Below are 24661 nucleotides of genomic sequence, written 5' to 3'. Positions count from 1 at the left end.
TTTTGAAAATTGTGGATCAGGGTCCTTCTGGATCCCCATCCATAAATATGACAAGAATGAGAATGTATTATTTCTAACACATGGAAAAAGGATTAGGAACACAACACTGTATAAAGGCTTTAAAACCGGATCAACTGATTTACAGAGAATAACACGTCCATAAGTGCTTTCCAGAGCATCAAATGTTCTCCGAGTTGCAAATTTGTTACAGTAAATGTAAAACGCACTTGAGATCAGAAACAAACATAATCGGGTGGAAAATAGGACAATAGAGAATAGAGTAATGAGACTTTTTTTTTTTTTTTTTTGTATAGTGGTTCAGGTTGGCACTGTTTCCCAACAGCAAGGAGTTTCTGGAGTCAAACCTGCTCATTGTTTGGCATATATACACATATTCCCCATATATGGGGAAAGATGTGCTATGAAGAGTTATCTGGAGGCATTCTGAATTCCTCCAATAGTCCAAAGAAATGCTGGTTAGATTTTAATGATTCTAAACTTCCCTTAGGTGTGTTTGTGAGCATGACAAGTTGTCTGTCTTGCCTCCTGCCTCTTGTTCAGCATTGGCATTTGGTGTTTTTCGTGTCATAGCACTCTGAAGTTACATGACTATCACTATTGATTGTGTATATTCAAATGTAAAGCCTGTCATCCTGATGGGAACATGGCTACTGTGTCTTGCTCTCTTGCTCTGGACTGAAGAAAAGTTTTGAGACACAAAGTTTTAAACAGGCGAGAAAATGAGCCTGAACAGTAAAATACCTGATTATACAGTATGTGCTTTCATATCTGAATACCAAATGAAAGTTATTGTTGTGACAGCTAAGATTAAGTGGAGATATATTTTATAAAATCTAATGCAAGAAATCTAATTCAGAAAGTATAATACAGTATATGCTTCAGTTAACTCCACTGCAGCTTTTCCAGATTCTCCACAGACATCAGCAAAAGCCAAGCAAACTTTTCTCCCCACCTTGGGGCCGCTGCATTGCACTTTAATGTCTGACAAGGACATCAACATAACTGTCTCCAAACTTCTCTAAGTCTTTAATTTGGTCACAGGATCTGCATCGCCCATTGGTATGCAGTTTCCGCTGCACTGCAAAACGCAGCAGTGCTTGTTAAAACACTTTTCATATCTATGCAAGTGCAATGAATGGTGTCTGACAAGGGCGCTTGTCTGCCAATTGGAGTATTCTCATAAAGGAAGCACCCTGCCAAGATGAAAGCCATGGGTGACGCCGAAGCGGGAGGTGTCGAGGGTAAGAGAGGAATAAAACATTCAGAGAGGACGACGAGAGATCGGAGGGAAGGAAAGAGAGGCATGAAAAGAAAGGAAAAGAAGTTAAAACCATGTCAATCCATAACTTGTATTGCCTTATTCACCACTTTCAAATGACGGATATTTGCTCTCAGGTCAGGGTGAGGAGGTCAATACTGGTATAATGTTGGACTGCAACTGTGGAGAGTATGCTGAGCGAAAGTCCAGCTGAAAACCAGACCATATTTCAAATTGAATATCAAATTAGATAATTCACTTGAAGGTGTTACGCTACAGCTAATATTAGCAATCAACAGCCTAGCTAACATTACGTTAGCTTAGGAACTTATCCTGCTCTTATGTAGTAATTGAAATGAATGAGACATAAATGTAAGATTTTCTTATTGTAGCTAAAACACTAACAAGCGTAGTATTAGCTTGTTGCCACTTTCTAAGCTAATGATGATATTAATGGTAAGTAGTTGAGTGCTAACGTTAGCTGTTGATGATTATAACCAATAACCCATAACAATGGTGTTTTCACAAAGCTAAGTCCCTAAGTGCTTTTTCTGTTGTATTGTTTATCACTTTTGAAAATATTAGCATTTAGCCACTTCATAGCTAACCATGATGTAGAAAATGGCAAAATACTTCAGCTAGCTATTGTCTGAGTGAAGCTAATGGGTCATAAAATAGGTTGTTTCACTTTTTATATTTCTTTTCATTGTCTTTTCAGCAGCTAATCAATATGAAGTGATGAAATGATTAAGGTTTGTCAATATTGTTAACTTTTAGGACTAAGAACGTGGAACACAGCAGTTCAACATTAAACAGCAATTGAGCCGCCCCCTGTTAGCTTGATGTCAGGGACGTGTTTCTTGGGCAGCAAAGCACTTTTTATACATCACATTTTCATTTGCACTCTTTATCTCTGTGATTGTGTCTACATAATTACTCATTAGCTTTCGCTTGTGTAGAATTAGCATGAGTGAGTGAGAGTTGAGGTGTTTGTGCACAAGACTGACGACGCCGTGTTAAGGCTCACATGATAAATAACAAATGCACAGCTGCTGTTCTTTTCTTGCCTTTTTTTATCTGTAGGCTATATCTACTTTCTTTTCGGGATACACATTTCTCTTTTTTTCTTTCAAACTTGCCAGTTTAATCCGTCTCTGCTCCTAATTCTTGTCTGTGTATGACAGAGGAACAGATGTGGGGTGGTAACTCCTCTGTCCCCACCCTGGTACCCCCACATCTCTTTAATTCCTTCATCCCCTTTCACCCTCAAACCCATTTATGACACACATACACACACACATACACACACACACATGCACACACACTATGTTTTTCGTAACCCTGATGTCTGTCTCATTTCATCTTATCACAGCAGGGCTTTAAGAGAGCACTGGCACAGCAGTGGCCGGTGACATGTCAATCAGGATCCCAGCCGAGCCACAGGCGCAACATATACTCACGCATAACATCTGAAAACAAGCCGTCACCTTTCCCCCTGGTTCATTTCTGTCCTCTTTGCCCCTCAGGCTTTTTCTTTCCCTCCTACCTTTCTTTCTTTCCTGTTATCTCTCCTATCAAAGGTGATCTCCTTTGAATAACAAGTACCCGCTGTAGACTTTTGGGATTATGCTATTCATTTTTTTAATCAAGCTGAAAAAAGGATGAAAGCACTGCAAGTAGTTCAAGTAATATTTCTTTTTTTGGTATAGCTTCATACTTTAAAAGACCTAATTGAATACAGATTAGCAAATAAATGTCTACTTAGATGCTTCGCAAGTGCATTCAGCAATCGTCTTGAGAGTTTTTTGCTGTATTCACTTGCTGTGCACAGACACCATAAAGTCAGTGATTTCAGCGTTTAGCCCAATTTTAAGTGGAAAAGCGCAATTTAAATGTCACTCTTCTATATATAGAAGTGGCAGACTTACTTTATACATGCAAGGTTATATTTTTCTCCGGCATAATGAACCCCAAGTGTGAAGAGAAGTAGTCGCTGGAATCAGCACATTCTACCAGGAAACAGCGGGACATAACCATGTCACACAAGAGGAAAGCAGGGTTAGACTGCATTCATCATTTTAAGGATTACATATTTAAATAATGAATGTTATTTTAACTAGAGCTGCATTATGGAGAATCGGAGACAGCATCAAGGCATTGTCAGGAAAATATATGAAAATTAGAACCTTTTCAAAAAGATCTCAGACAAGAAAAATGCTGCCATGTGGGAAATTTGCATGAAGTTTAAATGATGCCGCTGTCAGAAAATCATTTATTATTTCATTTCACAGTCATGTTTTTTATTGCTGTCATGTGCAAAATGGAATTAAGTCCTGATATCACATCGCACTGCAACATGGAATCAATATCTGGGAGAAAATCTCTGATGCAGCCAGTTTTACAATTTCTGGATTCTACATCATTTGCACTCTGCACTTTTTTTTTTAAAATAAATGCAATCATGTTCATCAGAAGCTAAAACTGGCTCTGAAGTGGTCTCACTTCTTTAATCACAATGCCTATGGGGGTGAAAGGTGACTCGAGGATTAAGTCACGCAAAGGTCATAACGTAAAGGACAGGCTGGACGAGGACCAGCTGTATCGAGGATCCACTACAGTCTTAAGGTATTGCTCCTTTTTGGTTTAGAGGCTCGCTTTTAATAAGGTCAGGATTAGGGTGACCGGTGCATTACGACGAGGGCTTAGGATCGGCGCTCAGTCCTGGAGAGTAGGACACCATTTACCAGCTCAGTGCAACTGTGGTTAACACTGTCTCATTATTACTGCCGTGCCGGGAGATTTTGGGACTATCTCGCCAGTAATAGCTCACGTCTGCAGCCTTTTGTGTGTGTATATGTGTGTGCAGCTATGTGTGTGTGTGTGTGTGGAGGAGCGGGCATTGGAAGGTGACCACTGGTGTGAGGATTTGTGTGTGTCAGCTGTTATGATTTAATATTTGCCATGCTGATATCTCCATTCACCATTGTGCCGTCCCCTCTCTCCTCTACTATCCATCTCAACGACAGAGTAGCATGATAATGTTGCTCTGAGGGTGCTTCTCAGAGGATTAACAGAGATTAGCATTAGCTAGTCCGTTTGAACTGGATTCACATAGGCCTACAGCACTATTAGCATGTTGGCAAGCTAGTCTGGGAATGTAGCCATAGCATAAATTTGCAAATGGGTGGTATGGATGCAGCTAGAATAACAACTCTCATAATCAACATGAGCTAATTCAGCTGCACGAATAAGCTTAAAGTGAAGCAGGATGAGTGTTTCAGTTGTTTCTCTCACTTATGATTCATAACTGTAATCGTTTGACCTTTGTATTTTGAGTCGCTCTGTTTCGGCACAGGAGAGTGTTTTACTTCTCTTATTTGGATGTGAAATGGTCAGATGATATGAGCTGTTACAAGAATGCAACAGGAGCAACAACAATTTTCCAAAGCAATTATGTAGACAGTAAAGAGCTGTTATTATTGAAATGTCATACAATGGAGAAATAAGTGAGCACTGCCAACGCCAGCACCATACAGCCAAGGTTACGTTTGAAATCCACTCCATCAAAGCTAATCCAGCTGTGCAAGGTTCACTTCCACGAGGGCCTTAGATGAACATTTAAACTTATTAAATGCCATGGCAGGAAGGCTCTGACTAACCGTATTAAGTGCTGTGAAACCACACAAAAGCTTAACATCAGTGCACGATTTTGGCGTCACTCTCTGCTCACTAATGAGTCTTAAGTCTGAGACTTTTGACTCACTTCAGCCATCGGAAGCTTTTGACTTGTGGGTATAAGAGAGTGATGGACTGAGTAATTGAGTGCACTGTGAGACAAACACTAATGAGGAAGATAAAGGAGGAATTGAGTTAACTGTGTTTCCCGTTTCTAATGATAAGAGATGAAGACAGCCAGAAAGGGAGTGCGAAGAAAGACAGACCATCCTGCTTTACAAAAAGAATAGATCTGCTGTATGTCTAACTTGTCGGACTGGTTGTTTTTTCAAAGAACAATGCTTGTTCTTCCAACTGGAGCAAAGTGAGAGAAAAGCAAATAGCTTTAAGATAGGCAGCAGAATTACTTGTAATTGGAGACCATTTAAAACATAATAACTTCTTTGTTTCCTCAGCGGGAGGTTTAAGACTGGGGAAGCTTTTTGATTAGAACTGGAGATGAGATTGCCATAAAACTACTCAGCCAAACCTTCACACAGTGTGAAAGTGCATGTGTTAAATCAGCCCGCCAAAACAAAAATAATAATATTTCTGAGGCAGCAGGATTAATAAAGTCCGGTGGCCAGTGAAAAATATCTTATCACACAAACACATGAAGCTGCAAGAACAAGCAGACACTCTTGTAAAATCTCAGAGCATAGATGCTAAACACCAACTCACAAAAAAATGCAAATGGAGCATGAAAATGTGTATTAAATCCAGCTGGAAACATGCCACGGCATCTTTAACAAAGATGTGCATGTGGTAGCAAATTGTCGCTGTTCCACTGAGTGGGATAGTGGAAGAAAGCTCAGGGGTGTGTGCCACTTAGGATGGGGGGAATAATGTTGTGTAGCATATAATGGATTTGCAATGTGGCAAACAGAGACAGATGGTGGAGGGAGCTGTGTGTTTCTGTGTGCTATGTGTACGCTAGTTTGGACACACACACACAAACACACACACACACACTGAGCGGCACAATGAGTGTGGAGAAGGAATCCCTAAGGCGCATTATGTATGCTGCCGCTCGCTCACCCAAGCCAAGGGTCTCAGTTCATTTGGTTTTTAACTGTTATAAATTGTCTCACTTGACTCCATCTTCCCTCCTCTCTACAACAGGCCTGCAGCAATCTCTACATGGGGAGCGGCCTCACTCCAAACAAATGTTAGATTTAGGAATACTGAGAAGATCCATACTGGAAGGAACATCTAAGCAACACTGAATGTAACACAACATGCAGCGTGAGAGCTGAGACATGAAGAGAATAGCATAGGCATGTAGGAATAAAATAGTAACATCAATAACATGTAGCAGCAACCTCTGGCCACGAGAAATGAAACCAATGCGAAAGTGCTAAAAACAGCAGTTCCTAAAGTGTCGACTTGAGGTTGGCTTCAAAAGTATTGGAAACCACTTACACACCCATTCAAAAAAAGCTGATCTCTACAGCAAAATTAAACACGTTTACAGCCTGGGGCAAAAAAAGATTTTAGTCTGAATATCTAATTTCTCTAATGGCACCAAGCGGCAACCTCCGGTCTGAAAATATGAGTCCAATGCGGAAGTGCTAAAACTGCAGTTCATCGCGGATCCGGTTGAGGCTGGCTCCGGAAGTACCGGAAACCACATACACACTAATTCAAAAAAGCCGATCTTTACAGCAGAAATAAACATGTTTACAGCCTGGTCCAAAAGACGGGTGTAGTCTGGATAGCTCATTTCTCGATCGGCACACTCACTACGGGGCTGAATTTTTTTTCTAACGTGTCAATTTCGAAGATATTGAGATCACGAGTCTTCCAATGAGAGGCACAGCTGACTTGATTGACAGGCGGGAACACTGTAGCTGTTGGCTAGGAGGCTCAAAGCCCACCTCTTTACGTCACAATCGCTCAACAGCAGCAATATGGCTGCCGACGACGGTTAGGGCTGTCAACGAATATTCAAAATTTGAATATATATTCGAATATTTAAAAAAAACGGTGATTCGATTGTGAAAATTAATAATCAACTGTGGAAAAAAACACATCGGCGGCTGTTTTGCGAGTGGGCGCACTGCATGACGGGTCAGGGACAGGTCACAGGAGTCGCACATGCACAGCGTGAAGCAGACTGCAGAGAGAAATCCTTCCGTCCCCGGATCCTCAGCGCGCTCTGAACGCGTCTTTTCCTCCGCTGGGAACATAGTGAATAAAAAGAGATCGGGCCTCTTCGCATGTGGACTGTCTTGTGTTTTTGGCAAATAACCTGTCAGGCCTAAGACCCTACATTGACAGTGGACTAAAAGAGCCAGACAATCAGTGACACTGGGATAAAATGCAGTTTTTCCTCTTTTTTTTATACAAGTGCCAAGAATGTAAGTGGACTACTTTTTCGTTTTTAACTTCAATTAATGTTAATAATATTTGCTTGTTCAGCACTCACGCATCGCATTGCGCACAGAGAGGGGAGGGGGGCGAGCGAGCGAGCGAAAGGTCTCCGTCACTACGTCCATTATTTATACAGCCTATGATTGGCACACACCGTACGGGAGGTGATTTTTGTCATCACTCATCTGTTAAGAAGATTTAAAGATTGCAAATTTTGCACAACTAGAGGCTCAGCTGACTTGACCGACAGGTGGGAACACTGTAGCTGTTGGCGAGGAGGCTCAAAGCCTGCTTCTTTAGCTCACACTACCTCGACAGCAGTTAGCTTGAGTTCAGCATTTCCAATATGGCTCCCAACGACAACAAATAGCCCTTCAGAAACAGATGGGTGACGTCAAAGATACTACATCCATTTATTATACAGTCTATGTTAGTAGCAGAGATGTTGAGATCGAATTTTTCTTTTCCAGATACTCATTTTAAGGCGTAGACTTATTTCCAATATCGAGTATCCCTCCATTACTATAGCATATACAATAATGACAAATACATGCTGATTATTTTAGAAGCTGTTAGCTGTGTTACAATGTTACAATGTCATTAAGCAGATGCTTTTATCCAAAGCGACGTACATACGAGAACAAGAACAACACAAGCAAATACCTATACAAGAGGAAACAAGATCAGTAAGAGTAACAAAGTGCTTCAAGTCCATTTGGATGCAGGCACTGCCATGCAGTGTAAAGGCAATGCACAAAAGTATATAAGGAATTTTTTTTTTTTTTTTCAACAAACTTAGCATGTATTTAATACGATTTGTAGCACAGTAGTGTGGTCTGGTTTAGAAAACAGAAGAAATACAAACCAAGACACCAGTTTGCTAACTTCAGGTCATAGTGGCAGCTTAGTTCTCGACTTCTGCTGTGTCTGTGTTGGAGGAGCCCAGAATTTCAACATGACTGCTCTATCTTTTTTAAAACGATGTCATTATCTTGCATAATCTTAACTAACTATCAGAAAAAATGTCTGATTGCATGCTAACAATTACCTAGCTTTGTCTGACTGAGCACCCACAGCAGGCTATTCCTTTTAACCACTGTAGTTACAGTAGTGTTAATTGCTACTGGCAGACACAATTATATTTTTAGCAGCGTAGGCCGCTGTTTTAGGGATGAAAGAGCACGTGAATGTTTGGGGAACTTACTGTATCAGACATAAGCTTTTAGTGCCATGAATACTGCCTGATGTTGCATTTCAGGCAATAACATGGCAGTTCTTTTACTTACATCCCTGTGCAGTATATGTTTGGTTATGGAAATTAAATCCAGTTCAGTATGTGTGTATAGACGGATCACTCAACACAATATTATCAATCATTTTTAGCTTTTCAATATGTGATATTCATCTTAAGGTTATTTTAGTATGTGTTTTTGAATGTCATGACAGCAGACAAATGTAACCTCTTCTGAAAACTTCCTGCAGAACACAAAGTATTAAAGTGTTTATGGTTAATGATTTAAATCCTCGTGTTTGTGTGTTTTTTTTCACAGGGGTATGGGTGTGAAAGCTTTGTCAGTTGGATGAAATACAATACACACCTGCAGTTCTCAAAAGTAATCAGGTAATCGCAGGCTTTTATGTGTGTCCTCTCCAGTTTCACATGTGAACTCACACAGAAACCAACACACACAGGCACACGCAGTCCATTTGCTCCCGTCTGAAACCCCCATTCTTCAGCACATTAACACTCGCCTAACACTCGGATATAAGAGCTGAAACAACACTGCGGTAAAAACTGCTTTCATTTACACTACAGAACAGCCAGTTAAATTGGAGTTTAAGACATATAAGTGGATTTGTGCTGTATAATTTCATGACATTAGATGTTTATAGAAATAGTGCTCATGTAATAAGAGTCTCATAGCAGTTAAACATTGAATTAAGACGTGGGGGACCCTCCAGCTGATGATTAGACAAGGGACTAGAAAGTGACTTCTGGCATAATATAAATACAAAAAAGCATCCACACTGAAGTGCACACACACACACACACACATAGACACACACAAACAGTTACACAGAAAGTCAATTAACATGAACACGTGTCTTCAGGGAATTATATTTCAATTAGCTCTAGCTACTTCTAGGCTTCCTTTGAGACTGCCATACTAAAACATGTGTATTTGTGGATATAGTAAATCCTGCTTTTCAATTAGTATCATGACATAACTCCATACTGTTATTGTATAAGTACAAGTAAAGCAATTAAGCACTAAACCAGTGATTTGCAGAACATTAAAGAACCATAGCATTAAAGCATAGACTGAAATGTACAGTGTAGAAAGCGAACACGGCTGCAATTGAAGTTGATTTGTAGGAAAATTATAGGACATGATAAATGAACGGATACAAGTATCAATAAAAAAAAAGGAGGAAAACTGAGGAAATGAGCAATGCCATTAAAGATGGTTTGAAGCTCATTTGAGGGATTACTTAATGGAGTAATAGTGACTCTGAAGAGTATGAATGGTGATCTGGGGGATGTTTTGTGGCTTCAGGCTTATTTCCTGTTTATGAAGTGAACGTACTTTCCCCTTTAATGGACCTTTGGTGCTGGAAACAGCGATGGTCCTCGCAAAGAGAGAACAGAGAATACAGAAAAGAAGTATCTGTCATGCCTTTCAATTTCAGTTTCCCCCTGACTTTGCTTTACCCTTACCAACATTCTTCATGTGAATAAATTCCTTCTGTCAACCCTAATTTGTCTGAAAAATATGTGTGCTCACAAAGTGTATGGATAGTCAGAAACAGTCAAAAAAATACAATTATTTTAAGCTTCATTTGATGTTTAGGCCATCAAATGCAGTCCCTGAAAACAAGCAAACAGTCTGCTGTTTTCTCACTGCTGTGTCTTTACGCCTTTGGGTTTTTGTGTGCACAAGCGTGTGTGTGTGTTTGTGTGAGTGTGTATTGTTTTTGGTGTACACATTCAATATGGCTCGGTGCGTGTGAATGTTTCTGTACACAAAATGGGCCGACTTTGCTTTGGCTGAATTCATTTCTGTCAAGAACACAGACACAGAGTCCCCGAACAATATCAGAGTTGGAGCAGGAGAGCTGGGGGGAGACGGCAGAGTCACGGCTGTCCATATCTTTATCTCTGTTGAAGAAAATGATTACTGTAACATGTACTACCGAGTCTCCAGACGCTGGCCCTGAGGGAGTTGTATGAAAAGGAGCTGTCAGATGAAAGGGCACATAACATAAAAAGAACATTATCTTTGGTTAAGAGTTGTTAAGAAGGGGGCGATACATGAACTTGAAAAGCATGTTAGGTTCCACTGGAAGTGCATGTCAAAGCAACCCACGTTTTGTCTGCATATTTTCAAACGGCATACTGTAGGCTGAAAAAGACGTCATTATCTTGTTTTATTTCTCAAATTTTCTCTTCTTCAGTTTCTTCTTGCAGTTTCTTTTCCTTCTTTGAGTAAAAGATTACAACACCCTCTGCATGAAGGGTTTTAATCCAAAAGGTGATTGTGTTTGTGTCTCTTTATTCCGGAGTGTTTGAGATTAGTGACACATGGCTTGTCAAAGACTGGAGCTTCAGATTAGCCCCTCGCTAATCCTTTGGAATTCAATGCTAATACAGACATCACATATGCATACAGGCGTACACACAGACCAGCACTCAACTCTATCTTTGTCTTTCCCAGTATATGTGTTGGTGTTGAATATGTCTGAGTCGATTATATCTAATTACTGAAGTCTGACTTAAACAAAAGAAGCCAAAAACATTGAAGGAGTTTGTGTGTCAATCAAGATTTAGCAGCTAGGCCGACCAAAAATGGAGCCCTATGATTGCTATATTTTCCTGTGAGAATGAAGGCTCTTTCATACTGTAGCAGTGTATAATTTTGTTTTGGCATTTGGGTACTTATCATTTGTAATGTACATTTTATAATTACATAAGTCTCCTACTGATGAACATAGAATATTTATAATCCGACCAAATATATTTTGGGAATATCACACTAGGGGGTGTGCTGTTATACTGTATACTAGCACGGCTATTGTTGAGGAACAGACACAAGTTCACAAGCAGAATTCCAGAACAAATCAGAGAGATTAGTTTATACTGATGGTCACTCACTAAATAGCAGCCTCTACCATCAGTGAGTGAATGGGTATGAATGGGTGAATGTGACAAGTAGTGTAAAAGTGCTTTGAGCAGTCAGAAAGACTAGAAAAGTGCTATATAAGTATTACCATTTACCATTTACCATCATAGCTTTGAATATTTAGATATTAGAATAACACCACAACCTCAAGTGTGACATTACGTTGATGCTACAGCCCTTCAAGTAGCCAAGTTTTTTACTGACACATCAGCTTCTTAATAACTTGTACATTTAAAGAGTCAATTTGCAAAATCAGATAACTTCGTTTTTCTAAATTTTCAAAAGATATATTTCTTTTTGATATAGATTCTTAATAAGGTTACATTTTCAAGAAATCTCTGATTAGTAAAGTCATTTTGACTTAGTCAAAGCCACCCAACCTCAGTTGATTGATCATACCAAAAGCTAGAATTAGAAAAAATATGTTTTTTGAAACATTTTTTTAATTTTTCAAAAGTAAGTTAACTGTTTTTGCGAATGACTCTTTCATTTATCCGTATGTTTATATTGAAATAGGAATTTGTTGAGAGTTGTGTTGTTGTTTTTAACATTTTTAACATTATTCACAACCCCTAAAGTCTTGTTATACATGTTGATAAAAGTCCCAGTGCTGCTGTACTCAGCAGTCACTGAATGCCTCTTTTACAACTAATTTACTTACTTCAATGTGATGTTGTATCAAATATTTAAAAGATAACTCGCCACAGGAGCTCGATCAGCTGTTATGCTAGCTGACTCTGCATACTTCTCTCCCCCGCTGTGAGGTTTATTTAGGGTGCTAACGCTCTGTCTGCTGCCACTACTGTGGCAGCCAAATCCACCTGTGGGCTCTTAGTCTCAATGTTCTCCATGTGAGGCTGCATTTGATCTCTCTTTTTCTCACTGTGGGCCGCCTTTAAATTATACTCCACAGAAGGGATATGAAACACAGCATGGGTGCCAAAATAAAAATCTACATTTATTCTGCATTGAATCTGTACCAAAGCATTTATCTGTGGATTAGAAACGAGGCTGACTCATCCTCAGTACTTGGAACTAGGAAGCTATTAGCAACCATCATCACCAACATATGATTCTATTAGATAATACCTATCACTTAAGCTAAAATAATACTCTATTGATCTGAATTAAACTGCTATCTTATAAATGTGACATGTTCTTGAATTTAATCCTGACAACATAATTATGGGTGTTTTTTTGATTTGTATGCTTGAAATGTACTGTGATTACCACAACCACCCGTGATGGTGCGTCATCACCATCACACAGCCAATTACTCGAGATAATTCATTACAGTTTCAGGACTTCCTTGCCAGGATCTGAAAATCCTGGTGAGCATTCGGAACGTGTGCTTGAAAACTCAGGGGATGGAAAACTCGCAAGTGTTGTATGAAACCAGCATCTGATGATGAGGTCATATTCTCAGAGGACACAGTCTTTATGCCGTGGTGTACAGTACAGGGAGGCTGAACCTCGGATACCGCTGATTGCTTCTGGGGAGTTCAACAATAAGAACAGTCAGGGACAGAGCTGGTACATGTTTTCTGAGGTTACTATAACAACACTTAAATACATGGTGTATAATATTAGAGTAATGGTGCTTGACAAATCAATGTATGTATGCATATGCTTCAATGTTTGTGATGCGAGAGCATGGCTTCAGAAGCTACTAATTATTTCAAATAGACCTCCAAGAACTACAGAAAAACTACTAAAATGAGCTTTATAATTTGTGATTGAAACTTGAAAGTAGTTCAAACTAGGGATGCACCGATCCCACTTTTAGGTCCCAATACCGATATCGATACCTGGGCTTTGGTATCTGCCGATACCAATTCCAGCCGATCCAATCCTGGTATTGATTTGACAATCTCTATTCCTTAATGTGAGGATAGAATCATGTTTGGCAACTTTAGGCTTTTCTGACTTGGTAAACAAAATTAAAATACATTTCAAATGACAGTATCATTATTCAAGAGATAAAAAATGTGTACCAGCATTTTGGTGAGTTAATCTTCATAACCCACAGATATTACAATTCCACTGTAAACCTCAGCAGTGGATAAGAGGAATTAAATATTCTGTATAAAAAAAATGCACAAAAATAACTTCATTTCATAATATAACGCCCCAAATTTTTTGTTTTGCTAGTATGTGTCGGGATATCGTATTACATGTGCATTACAAGCGGCAACCTTCGGTCTCAAAATATGAAGCACATGCAGAAGTGTTATAAAAACTGTAATTCATTGAGCATCCGCTTGAGGCTGGCTGCAGAAACACCGGAAACCACATACACACCAATTAAAAAAAGACGATCTTTGCAGCAGAAATAAACATGTTTACAGCCTGGTTCAAAAAACGGCTTGGGTCTACGTAGCTAATTTCTCTATCGGCACACACTGTACGGGGAGTGAATTTTAGATATTGAGATTACGGGTTTTGCCCATCTAAGGACATGACTGACTTGATTGACAAGCGAGAACACTTTAGGCTCAAACCCCGCCTCTTTACCTCACACTAAGTTTGGTTGAGTTCATAATTTCCAATATGGCTCCCGCCGACAATTGGCTTCAAAACAGCGCTCAGGAACAGATGGGTGACGCCACAGATACTACGTCCATTATTTACACAGTCTATGCAAGCGGCAACCTCCGGTCTCAAACGATGAAGCCCATGCGGAAGTGTTATAAATTGCAATACACAGAGAATCCACTTGAGGCTGGCTGCAGAAACACTGGAAACCACATAGACATGAATGGGAAAAAGACGATCTTTGCAGCATTAATAAACATGTTTACAGCCTGGTTCAAAAAACGGTTTGGGTCTACGTAGCTAATTTCTCTATCGGCACACACTGTACGGGGGTGAATTTTAGATGTTGATATTACAAGTTTTGCACATCTAAGGACATGACTGACTTGATTGACAGGCGGGAACACCTTAGCTATTGGTTAGAAGGCTCAAACCCCGCCTCTTTACATCACACTAAGTTTGGTTGAGGTCATACTTTGCAATATGGCTCCCGCCAACAATTGGCTTCAAAACAGCACTCGGGAACAGATGGGTGACGTCCAAGCGGCAACCTCCGGTCTAAAAATATGAGTCCAATGTTGAAGTGCTAAAAGCTGCAGTTCATCGAGCATCCGCTTGAGGCTGGCTCCGGAAGTACCGGAAGTCACATACACACCAATTCAAAAAAGCCGATCTTTACAGCAGAAATAAACATGTTTACAGCCTGGTACAAAAGACGAGTGTAGTCTGGATAGCTCATTTCTCAATCTGCCCTCACTGTGATAGGGTTGGATTTTTTTCTGCAGTTTCAAAGACATTGAGATTACTAGTCTTCCAATGAGAGGCACAGCTGCCTGCAGGAACGCTGCAGCTGTTGGCTAGGAGGCTCAAACTCCGCCTCTTTACGTCACACTGGCTCGACAGCAGCAATATGGCTGCCGCCGCCGATTTGCCTCAAACAGCGCTTCAGAAACAGATTGGTGACGTCACGGATACTACGTCCATTATTTATACAGTCTATGTGTCTATGGCATTATAAAGACACCCGCCTCCCAGAAACGAGAGTCCAGGTGGTCTGATGTCGCTTCATATCTTCACAGAATAAAAGACCAAAGTGAGTTCCGTTAAAGATCAAAGGCAATGTAACATTCGAACAACAATCCTTTGTTCTTGAGTTCTACAGTCGTTTGAAGTTTTGGGGTTCATTATCTACCACCAAGCCTCGGCACACTGTAGCCAAACAATTTATGAAATGTTGTGTACTTTAATCTCTCCTGATACTGGAAGCTGAAAATACTTTCCCCTGTACATACATGTCATTTTTGCCCATTCAGTCTCAAGGTCTTCCACGTAAGAATATTCACCTCTGACCTTTTTGAATCCAACATTATCAGAATAGCACTGTGATACAATGATGTCTGATCTGTTTGTCTTGTGCTGTTGGAGACATCTTACTTTTCGGACTCTTATACGCCAAGCAGATTTCCACAGGCTGTCACAGAATTAAGCTATCGTTGGCACTCTGGGAACAGGAGGACATTTGCATGAAGCTTAAAAGTTTTTAACCCCTCCATGTTGTCTTGCTAGGTTCAGTTTTTGCCACCTGTGATTCACCACCATCTGTGAGTACACGTGTACGAAGCTTATCATGGACTGACCTTCTGCTTCCCTCTGTCTAAATTTGAATCTGAATGTATAAGCCCACCATATGAGCATCTGTAAGAAACTTGCCGTGGTTGTGGATTCCCGAGCGAAATCCACGACAAACGCAGCAGTTAACTGATTTGATAAGGAGCTGGAACAGGTGGCAGGTTCACGGCACTAGAACTGTTGCCTGAGCGGTTTTTCGACTCTGCCACAAAGAGCTTGTAGCTCTGAATCCTACCATGTTCCCCTCCAGCCTCCTCCTCCTCCTCTCTGTTTAAACTTTTTTAACACCTGGACTAACAAAAGACTGGCTTTGATCATGGGAAATCCCTTGGCAGAGCGGCAATGAATCCACAGAGGAGCGGCATTTGTGTGTGTGTGTGTGTGTGTGTGTGTGTGTGTGTGTGTGTGTGTGTGTGTGTGTGTGTGTGTGTGTGTGATGCACATTTATCCAGTGTTACTGCTTTACTAAAGACTCTCAGCATGGCATCGGTTTAAGGTAAAGAGAACCTCACATGTTCAACCTGTCAAAGCATGGCACTGGAAACAAACACACACACTCACACACACAGAAGATGGAGGGAGAGAGCAACTGAGCGAGGAAGAGAGAGAACATCTTGTTTTCTTCTGTGTAATCAGTGTCTCTACAAACACCGCACATACTCACACACACACATACACACACACAAGGCCGCTTGTTATCAGAAGCTTTCCCACGCTGCTGTGCTACAAAGCTTCCACGCCAGGATGGGAGGATGAAGCAAGGGAGGAATGGACGGAAGTACAGAGGGATGGAGGGTCAGCCTTCAGAGGCTTACACTCACTGCGGGGATAAACACATCCCTCAGCGGGGGTTTGTATTTAGGCGAGCAAGATCAGAGTTCAAAACAGACGGACTAGCAGGAAGGCAGAGTGACAGGACACAGAGAGAGCAGCGGAGATAAACAGGCATGTGCACATATCGCACACTTTAGCTAAAGAGATTGCACATTCCTCCTCCACACCTCTCCTCCCACATTTACTCTTACATCAACTCCTCTATTCTAGAACATCTCTCTGTCTCTCTCTCTCTCTCTGCCTGCATCTCCCCTCCTCGCCTGCCGCTCAGCCCCGGGCTCTTACGTAAGAGGGGGCATTTGCATAACAGGCTGTTTTCTCCGGCTCCGGCACGGGCACATGAGATACACCGGATAATATGTTAACAACTCGGGCTGTTTGGTAAACAACAACCTCCATCACAGCACTTCACGTTCACACTATATAGCGCGGGAAGGTCTAGCCGGTGACAGAGATGCAGTGTCTCTGGATGTCTTGATGCCAGCTGGCAGCGGGCCAGAGGGGCTGAAACAGCTGTCATTTACAGAGTGCGAGGATACAGCTTCAGCGAGGTAGACTTCATTCAGGAGGAGGCTGACCTGCCTGCTGTGTGGAACCTATACAATAATAGGTCTTGCACCAAGAGATGACTGTTCAAATCAAGCAGCCTAGCATTATCCTCTTCAGGGCGAGGGAGAGAGAGGAAGAGACTGATGTGTGTATGTGTAGTGGAGGAAACCACACATGAAATGAGCCCCCGACGTATGCTCTGCTGTTATGTCTTTGCTCAGGCCTCTTCAAACATAAGCTTTACAAACAGGTCACACATTTGCAGGGATATATGCAAACACACACACACACACACACACACACACACACACACACACACACACACACACACACACACACACACACACACACACACACACACACACACACACACACACACACACACACACACCGTCATAATGAGTGTGCCGCCCTTAGGAGAATACAGAGGAAAAGACAGACTCTGCAACGTCAATAAATGCTGCAGTGCTAGCTGTAGGATATATCAGATACCCTGAGATACCTCATTACATAGCTATTCATTAAGTCAAGAATAGTCTTAATCATGAGTGGTTATTAACAAATGACTGTTCTCTCTCTCTATCTCTCTCTTTCTCTTTTGCACACACTCACACATCTCCTAGAGACGACAACAAATGATCAAGGGAATCGAGCGCAACTGGTCCCTCATTTGGGATTTCTCTTCCTGCACACGGCTGAGGGAAAACAGCTGTTGAAGTCAAGGTTTTCATGTCAATAAATTTGTAGTCCATTACTCTGAAATGCATCTTGATGTGATTCGAAGGGGATAAATTGGACTTTATATCACAAAACTGGAGCTCAGTGTGGCATATGTGGCCCTGCTGTTAGGCAGACAGTTGTTTCAGAGTGAATCCATCACCCTCCTACCATTGTTGCACAGCGTGAGTGTAGGCAAGAAGTAGTGCCCCCCCTTCCTTCCCCTCCTATCCCATCCCCCCACAATTTCTCACTGAAATGTGTATTATGCCAGATTTTCTCAGATGAAATAAGACTTAATACCTTCCATTCACTCTCACTGTATTCTTAAAGCTGTATTCAGTTTACAGAAAAAATATCACAACACAAAATACCACTGGGTTGTGCTCATGCCACTTTTGTATTTGATTTGTGAAAAGTGCAACTATTCTGACAGGGACATTGTTGCACACAGTTTTAAAAAAAGGCAGGTGCAACTTCTGTATTCTTCTTCAAAGTAAGAGCATTCTAAAGGTGTTTGGCATCCATGTAAGACACTTTCAAATCACAAATGTTGGCGTATAAGAGAGCCAAACATGCCTCGGCTAAGCTTTTATTTTATGGTTTCTCTATTCTATTTTCTCTTCAATGAAACACACAAACTCCTCCTACTATAAACACATGCAATCCACTGTGACCTTGACCCCCAATGTCACCTTAATCTCCTGTTTACAGTCGGGCCCCTCTGTGGCCTAAACACCATAGCACTGTCTACTGTGTGACATCCAAAGCAGAATGATTCTTCAGATCTGTTCTGTTGTGGTCACACTGTGTTCCTTCTTCCAAACTCAAACCCTGGAGAGGGAGTACAACACTGGGAATATTAGCTACATGAGGCTGAACCTGAGGTTGACACATGGCTGAGCAAAAAGGCAGATAAAGAGAAACTTTGCAACTCTATTGAATCACCTGACATCCATTCAGGCCTTTGCACCTGTTCACCATCTCCTTTAGTGTTACTGACAATGGCCTCATTTGACACCTCATGCAGGGACACCAGAGCAGATTGTGCTCAACACCTGAATGGAAAACAGGCAAATCAAAGCTTTACAAGAAGAAGAAGAAGAAGAAGAAAAAGGAGAGGATATAATGGCTGTGTTTGTGTTCTTGTAGAGCTGTCATAACAGCAGGATCAATCAGTTCCGTGCGTTAAACGCTGCTAGTGTCTCCGTGACTCATCCAAGTGCTGCGAGTCAAAAACAAGCCGCGGGGTTGGTTACTTGGAGCTGAGGTGTGTCTTTCCTCGCGGGCTCCTTTTTCACTTCCCCCTCGTGCACATGCAGGACACTGAAGGAGATGGAAACACAAGGGGGGCACGCCAGCCTGCGTGGCTTCAGGTCGTGTCCCAGGCTTCCAGTTATACAAAAAAAAAGATTCCCTTCATTCCTGGACATTTACATTCAAGAGGTCCCGAGTGTTACAGGACAAGCCCAGGACATTCTCTTTGGCTTCAAGCATTACGCACGTTTGGATGCGCACGTAGATTCAACGCACGTACTCACACGCGCAGGCACAGACGCACATCTACATGAGAATGAGAGACTCAGAAAGGGAGAGGAAGAGAGAGGGGGAGAGCTCCGCATCACTCAGGCAGGACCCGCGTGGACCTGAACCTGCTGATGGCCTGTATACACATACACACTGTAAGCACCCACAAACACACGTGCAAACACGCACCACTCGTCCTGCAGCCTCACCTTTGAGAAGAATCCCGTATATGGTGTAGAGGGTGAAAATCAAATTGCTCTTGAGATTCATCCTGTCTCCTCTCTGTCTTTCTTCCTCTTTCCTTCCGCGCTAACTTCTCCTCTCCGTCTCTCCCCGCTGGACCTCGAGCAGGACCGGACCGCTTCCTCAGCTATCCAGGTGGACTTGGAAGTGCGTGCGTCTTTTGTGCGTCTCAGGGTGAAGGGGGTTAAAACAACCGACTTCACTACCCCGGAGACTGTGCAGCTTCAGAAAAAAACGGAAATGTTTTCGCTCCTCGAGAAACAAAATTCTTGATATTTTCACGGATGCACCGGCGCAAAGGTGCACGCGCAGTTTGCAGGACTCTGCACAAAACTGCAGTAGACCAAAGGGAGTGGGAAGAGTCGTCCTCCGTTAACACAGAATGTGCTGCCGCTGCTGTTACTGCTACTGTCTGCCCCTGTCCTGGTCTGCTGTGGCGCACAATCCACAGCGCAGCGAACACGAGTGGATTGTTTGAGTCCCGCCCACGCAGCTTTGACGGGCATGAAAGGTGAACCAATCACGAGGACCCGAGGCTAAGCGAAGTGGGGGGAGAAGCAAGGGGAAGGGGGGTCAGCGTGTGAGACACACTGCAAGAAATATCAAATTCAAAGTGGTTTTTAACTTGGTGAGTGTTCCGTTACTAGAATTAAAAAATGATCAGGGGAAGAGTGACCCCAGTTTTTCGGAAAGTATGTCAAAATTAGTCCTTATTTATTCCCGAACTCTTTAAACATGGGAACATTTCATTATTTATCATTTAGAATAGAAAAAAAAACACCATATTTTTTGTTTGTTTCTTCCAACATTTAGGTAAAGCAATGCAAAATAACCATAATAATGATAATAATGATAATAATATTAATGATGATGATGATGATGATGATAATAATAATAATAATAAATCATAATAATATGGGTTCAAATCCTCACACAAACCTATATACATTTAAGCATGCCCAAAGAAACACAGAAATAAAACCGTGAAGAAGTGGAGAGCACATACCACTGAATCACCAAGACAATAGTTGGTTGTTTAAGTGTGGAAGCCTGAAATAGACATTCATCAATACATTTTATTTACTCATTTTTTTAATGACATCAAGTTCAAGTTCATCAGTTTTGTTGTGTTTGTTTTTTGTATTTTGTTCAGATGATCAAAACTCATATATCCAGAGTTGCCAAAGCAAAAAAAAACTATATATATATTTTTTTATCACAGTCACCAGCCTGTTGTTCTATTTATTGATTGTCAAAATATGATCCAATTGTCATGAGAAAACAAGTTTGTTATCTCGAAATTATGTGATACATGTATTGGTCCCATTAGACTGAATTGTTATCCCAAAGTTGAGATCTTGAGAAAAAACCCAGATATTACTTGTTATCAAAGGGAAACAGAGTAAACGTTAGGTACTGGTGCATGTCTCAACTCAACTCAACTTTATTTATATAGCACCTTTCATACATAAAAAACATGCAGCCCAAAGTGCTTCACAAAATAACAGAGAGACAGAAAACAACAGCAATGGTAAAATTAAAAGAGGCATTATTATAAATAAAATACTTAGCAATCAAATCAAATCAAATCAACCAATTCACTTTGGGCTCCTGTAGTTCAGTAAAGCTGAAATCTGCAGCTACAACAAGCAGCTACAAGGTATCAGAAGAAGTGCTTGGATCTGAGTCATCTGTTGCAAATCATGGGAAATGATTCATCCATTTCAGTGTGAGTCTTCGTTTCAGTGCAATTCAGCGTAAACAGCATAGCCTCCAGGTGCCAGCTTTGTCCTCAATATACTCCATAAATGTCAGCCAGATCAGGGTAAAACCTGGCACACGCTGGCGATCATTTTTTGCAGTGTGCAGCTGGATGCGCTCAGAATTCAAAACAGAGAAAGCACATGCAAACGTGCTTCTGGGTGTGAGCTGTGTCCCTCTACATGAACTATATGTTCCATGGCTGTTCTGCTCTGTTGATGGTCACCATCCAGGGTGAGAGCTGTGAAGTATTAAGGTTGACAAGTGACATAGCTTTGAAGATTGTCCTGCAGAGGACAATCAGAGGGGCGGAGAGGTGAGGTGGGGATGAGATGGGACCAGGCGGTGTATGGGTGCAGAGGACAAGAGGGTGGAAGAGGTCTATAGCTGTTTCCAAAAAGCTGTTAGGACTGAAATAGAGAGAGGGAGCAGGTTCTATGGGTTTGATGAGACAGAAGTGGATTGGCAGAGAGGTGTACAGTCTGTGGATGAGGTATGCAATGCTCGCCACAGTTATTTGGATGTCTATTCCTGCTGCAGCTGCTCTTTGTGTTCAGACATGGAAGGTTTAGGGGCAGAATTAGGATACAGATGGCAGTGAATTGTGAAACCCACAATGATTGTAACACAGAAATGAATCAGGACATTAAATGGAATTAATTTATATTGAAATATTTTGCTCCTTTTTAATAATTTGAAGAAATGTGTTTGCAAGATTTAACAAAGAATAGGCAAAAACATTGTTGTGCAACATACACACAAAAAATTAAATAAGATTAAAACATGAAATCGTATTTCCAAAATTCAACTCGACATGGAAAAATAGAATGTCCCCATGGTCTCTTTGTTTTATAGCTTCTGGGAACTTTAGATATAATGCAATAAAATAGCATAAAGCACTGCACAAACCGCTTTGAACTGTGTAAACACTGTCTACATAAATCAGTCAGCTGTTCTAAGACTGGTCTTGGGTGGGACTTCTGAAACCTCTATAGTCAGTGCAGTTCTGACCTAGAAAGATGTTTGCAGAGTGTAACTAGTGTGATTGAAAAGAGCACCAAGTTCTGGATCTGTTTAATGTTTTACGTCACAAAATGTATTCAGCAATCACATACTGTATCACAGTATGTCTCAGTGTTTATGTCACACATCTGAAGCACAGGCATGGGATCTGTGCATGAGAGAGCGTCTTAACTTCATTATACGATGGTTTTAATAAGAACCTATGCATTATTTATAAAATTAGCTGTGCTTATTTTATTTTACCAATGCTAATAACAACCTGGTATGCCAATCACACAGTTAAATCTGCCTCGCAGGGAGCATCCACAATGGACCGTACAAAGAAATATATACTTCATTTACTTTGGGTGTAACACATTTTGCTTTATTTATCAGTTAACTAATGGACTTTTGGACTGTGAGAGTATGAAGCACATTTATCTTGACATGGTTAAAATATAAGAATGAGAAAACGTTTTGTGATTTAATTTAATTTAATTTGGTATGTTGGTGGCCTAGCAGTCTGAGCGCCCCATATAGAGGCTATAGTACTCGTTGCAGAAATTGCTAGTTCGACTCCTGGCCACAACCATTTGCTGCAAGTCTTTCCCGACTCTCTGCTTCCCAGACTATCTGCTTCCCAGACTCTCTGCTTCCCATATTTTCCTGTCTCTCTTCATCTGCTCTTAGTTGTGGAGAGTCATTGAAATCTGTCCTCTGAACAGGGCTGTATCTAAAAGTTTTGGACTGGGGGGCCCAAATGGGCACTGACATAAGCAGTCTTTCCAGACCCAACTCGGTCGAGGCATGATGGCTGTCTAACATGAGTCTGGTTCTGCTCGAGGTTTCTGCCTGTCAAAAGGAAGTTTTTCCTCGCCACTGTAACTAGCTAAGTACTGCAATGTGCAATGCTCATGATGGATTTAGGTGGGGTCAGACTGAGTCTTACCCTGTCTTGAAGTTGGGTCTCTGTTCATAATTTGACATAGAGTGGTCTAGACCTCCTATGTTTGTAAAAGCGTCTTGAGATAACGTTTGTTGTGATTTGGCGCTATACAAATAAAGATTGATTGATTGATTGATTGATTGATTGATCCATCTTCTAAGCTCGGTTCTTTATGGACTCAAAAGTATGTTTGTCCAAAGTTGCAAATTAAAGGCACTCACAAAAGGAAATGTGACACACTGAAATGCAAAAAGAGAAAAGAAAGCTACTAGCAGCATGCTCAAAATCAGTCCAAATAGTTGATTTTAACATCCCATCTCTATCGATAGCAAATCACAGCTCAGAATCTTGGGGTGGCGCCTGGTATGGCCAATCAGATTTCAAGGGGTTGGGGGGGCAGTGCCTCTGCTATATATCATGATTTGTCCTTTCATGAAAGCACAATGTCCTACTCAAGTACACACACATACACATACACACACACATTTGTTTTCTCGAAAAGATTTAAATCTGTTAGTGGATGAGGCTCTATAAATAAACTCGACCTGACTTGGCCCACCAATCTCAGTTTGGGTCAGTCCACTCTAAAAGGTAGAAGGAGGAGGGGGGGCAGTCTGGTGAGGAGGGTGCTGCACACCTTGTAATGGCTCATTTCACACTCTCAAAATTGGTGTGTGCCATCACTGGAGGCATAGCGAGGAACCACTGTGGCTCTTCTCTAAAAAGCGTTTGGATCCAGGAGAGATGCCGGTCAGTGAACTGATAGAAAACAGCACATTGAAGTTTACGCCTCACCTGGGATTGTCCCAGCGCTCCAGATGGCAGATAGACGGGTCTCTCTCTCTGTGACACACACTCAGTCACACACACTCAAACACACACTTACATGCAGGCACTAATGCACAGCCTCCTCTCAGAGTTTGAAGTAAGCACCACCTGCTCCTGGCTGAGACCATTGTTCACTGGTCCACCTAATGTAGGCTGACACATGTAGCCAGGCTGAGGGCCGAGCACTTTGGCTTGGATGGAACAAGGCGGGGCACGACATAAATCAGCTCAGCTTTTATATTGAAATTTTCTTTCATCCTTGTGTGTATGTGCATGTGCTTGAATTGAATTCCTGACTTTGTCATTTCTTTACAAAGCCTTTCTCAAAAACAAAAGTGAAATGAATAAAAAATGAAAAGATAAAAAAGAAATGACAGTCAAAAAAGAGAGAGATATGCAGGCCTGTCACTGATGTTGTTTTTTAACTGGAGATCTCATATTTGCTTCATAAGATCTAAATAATTCCATTTATTTATATTTGTGAAGAGATTTTGCTGATGCACACATTGCAGAGTGTATGTACATAAAAACATGCTCAAATGC

The 24661-nt window shown here is 41.3% G+C and overlaps 1 protein-coding gene across 1 annotated transcript in view; it reads right to left on the bottom strand.

The window, feature by feature from the left end:
• The window catches only part of cadm2a (cell adhesion molecule 2a), a 282932-nt gene extending 262878 nt beyond the window's left edge, over nt 1-20054 (bottom strand). The window contains exon 1 of the mRNA XM_034684257.1: nt 19548-20054. Coding sequence (XP_034540148.1) covers nt 19548-19608 — 61 coding nt within the window. The 5' untranslated portion in view covers nt 19609-20054. The remainder of the gene's footprint in view (nt 1-19547) is intronic.
• Nucleotides 20055-24661: the final 4607 nt, after the last annotated feature.

This window comes from Notolabrus celidotus, chromosome 5, assembly GCF_009762535.1.
Source record: "Notolabrus celidotus isolate fNotCel1 chromosome 5, fNotCel1.pri, whole genome shotgun sequence".
Classification (NCBI taxonomy): domain Eukaryota; kingdom Metazoa; phylum Chordata; class Actinopteri; order Labriformes; family Labridae; genus Notolabrus; species Notolabrus celidotus.
The sequence above is the reverse complement of the archived record's forward strand: the minus strand, read 5'-3'. Positions and strand labels throughout refer to the sequence as shown.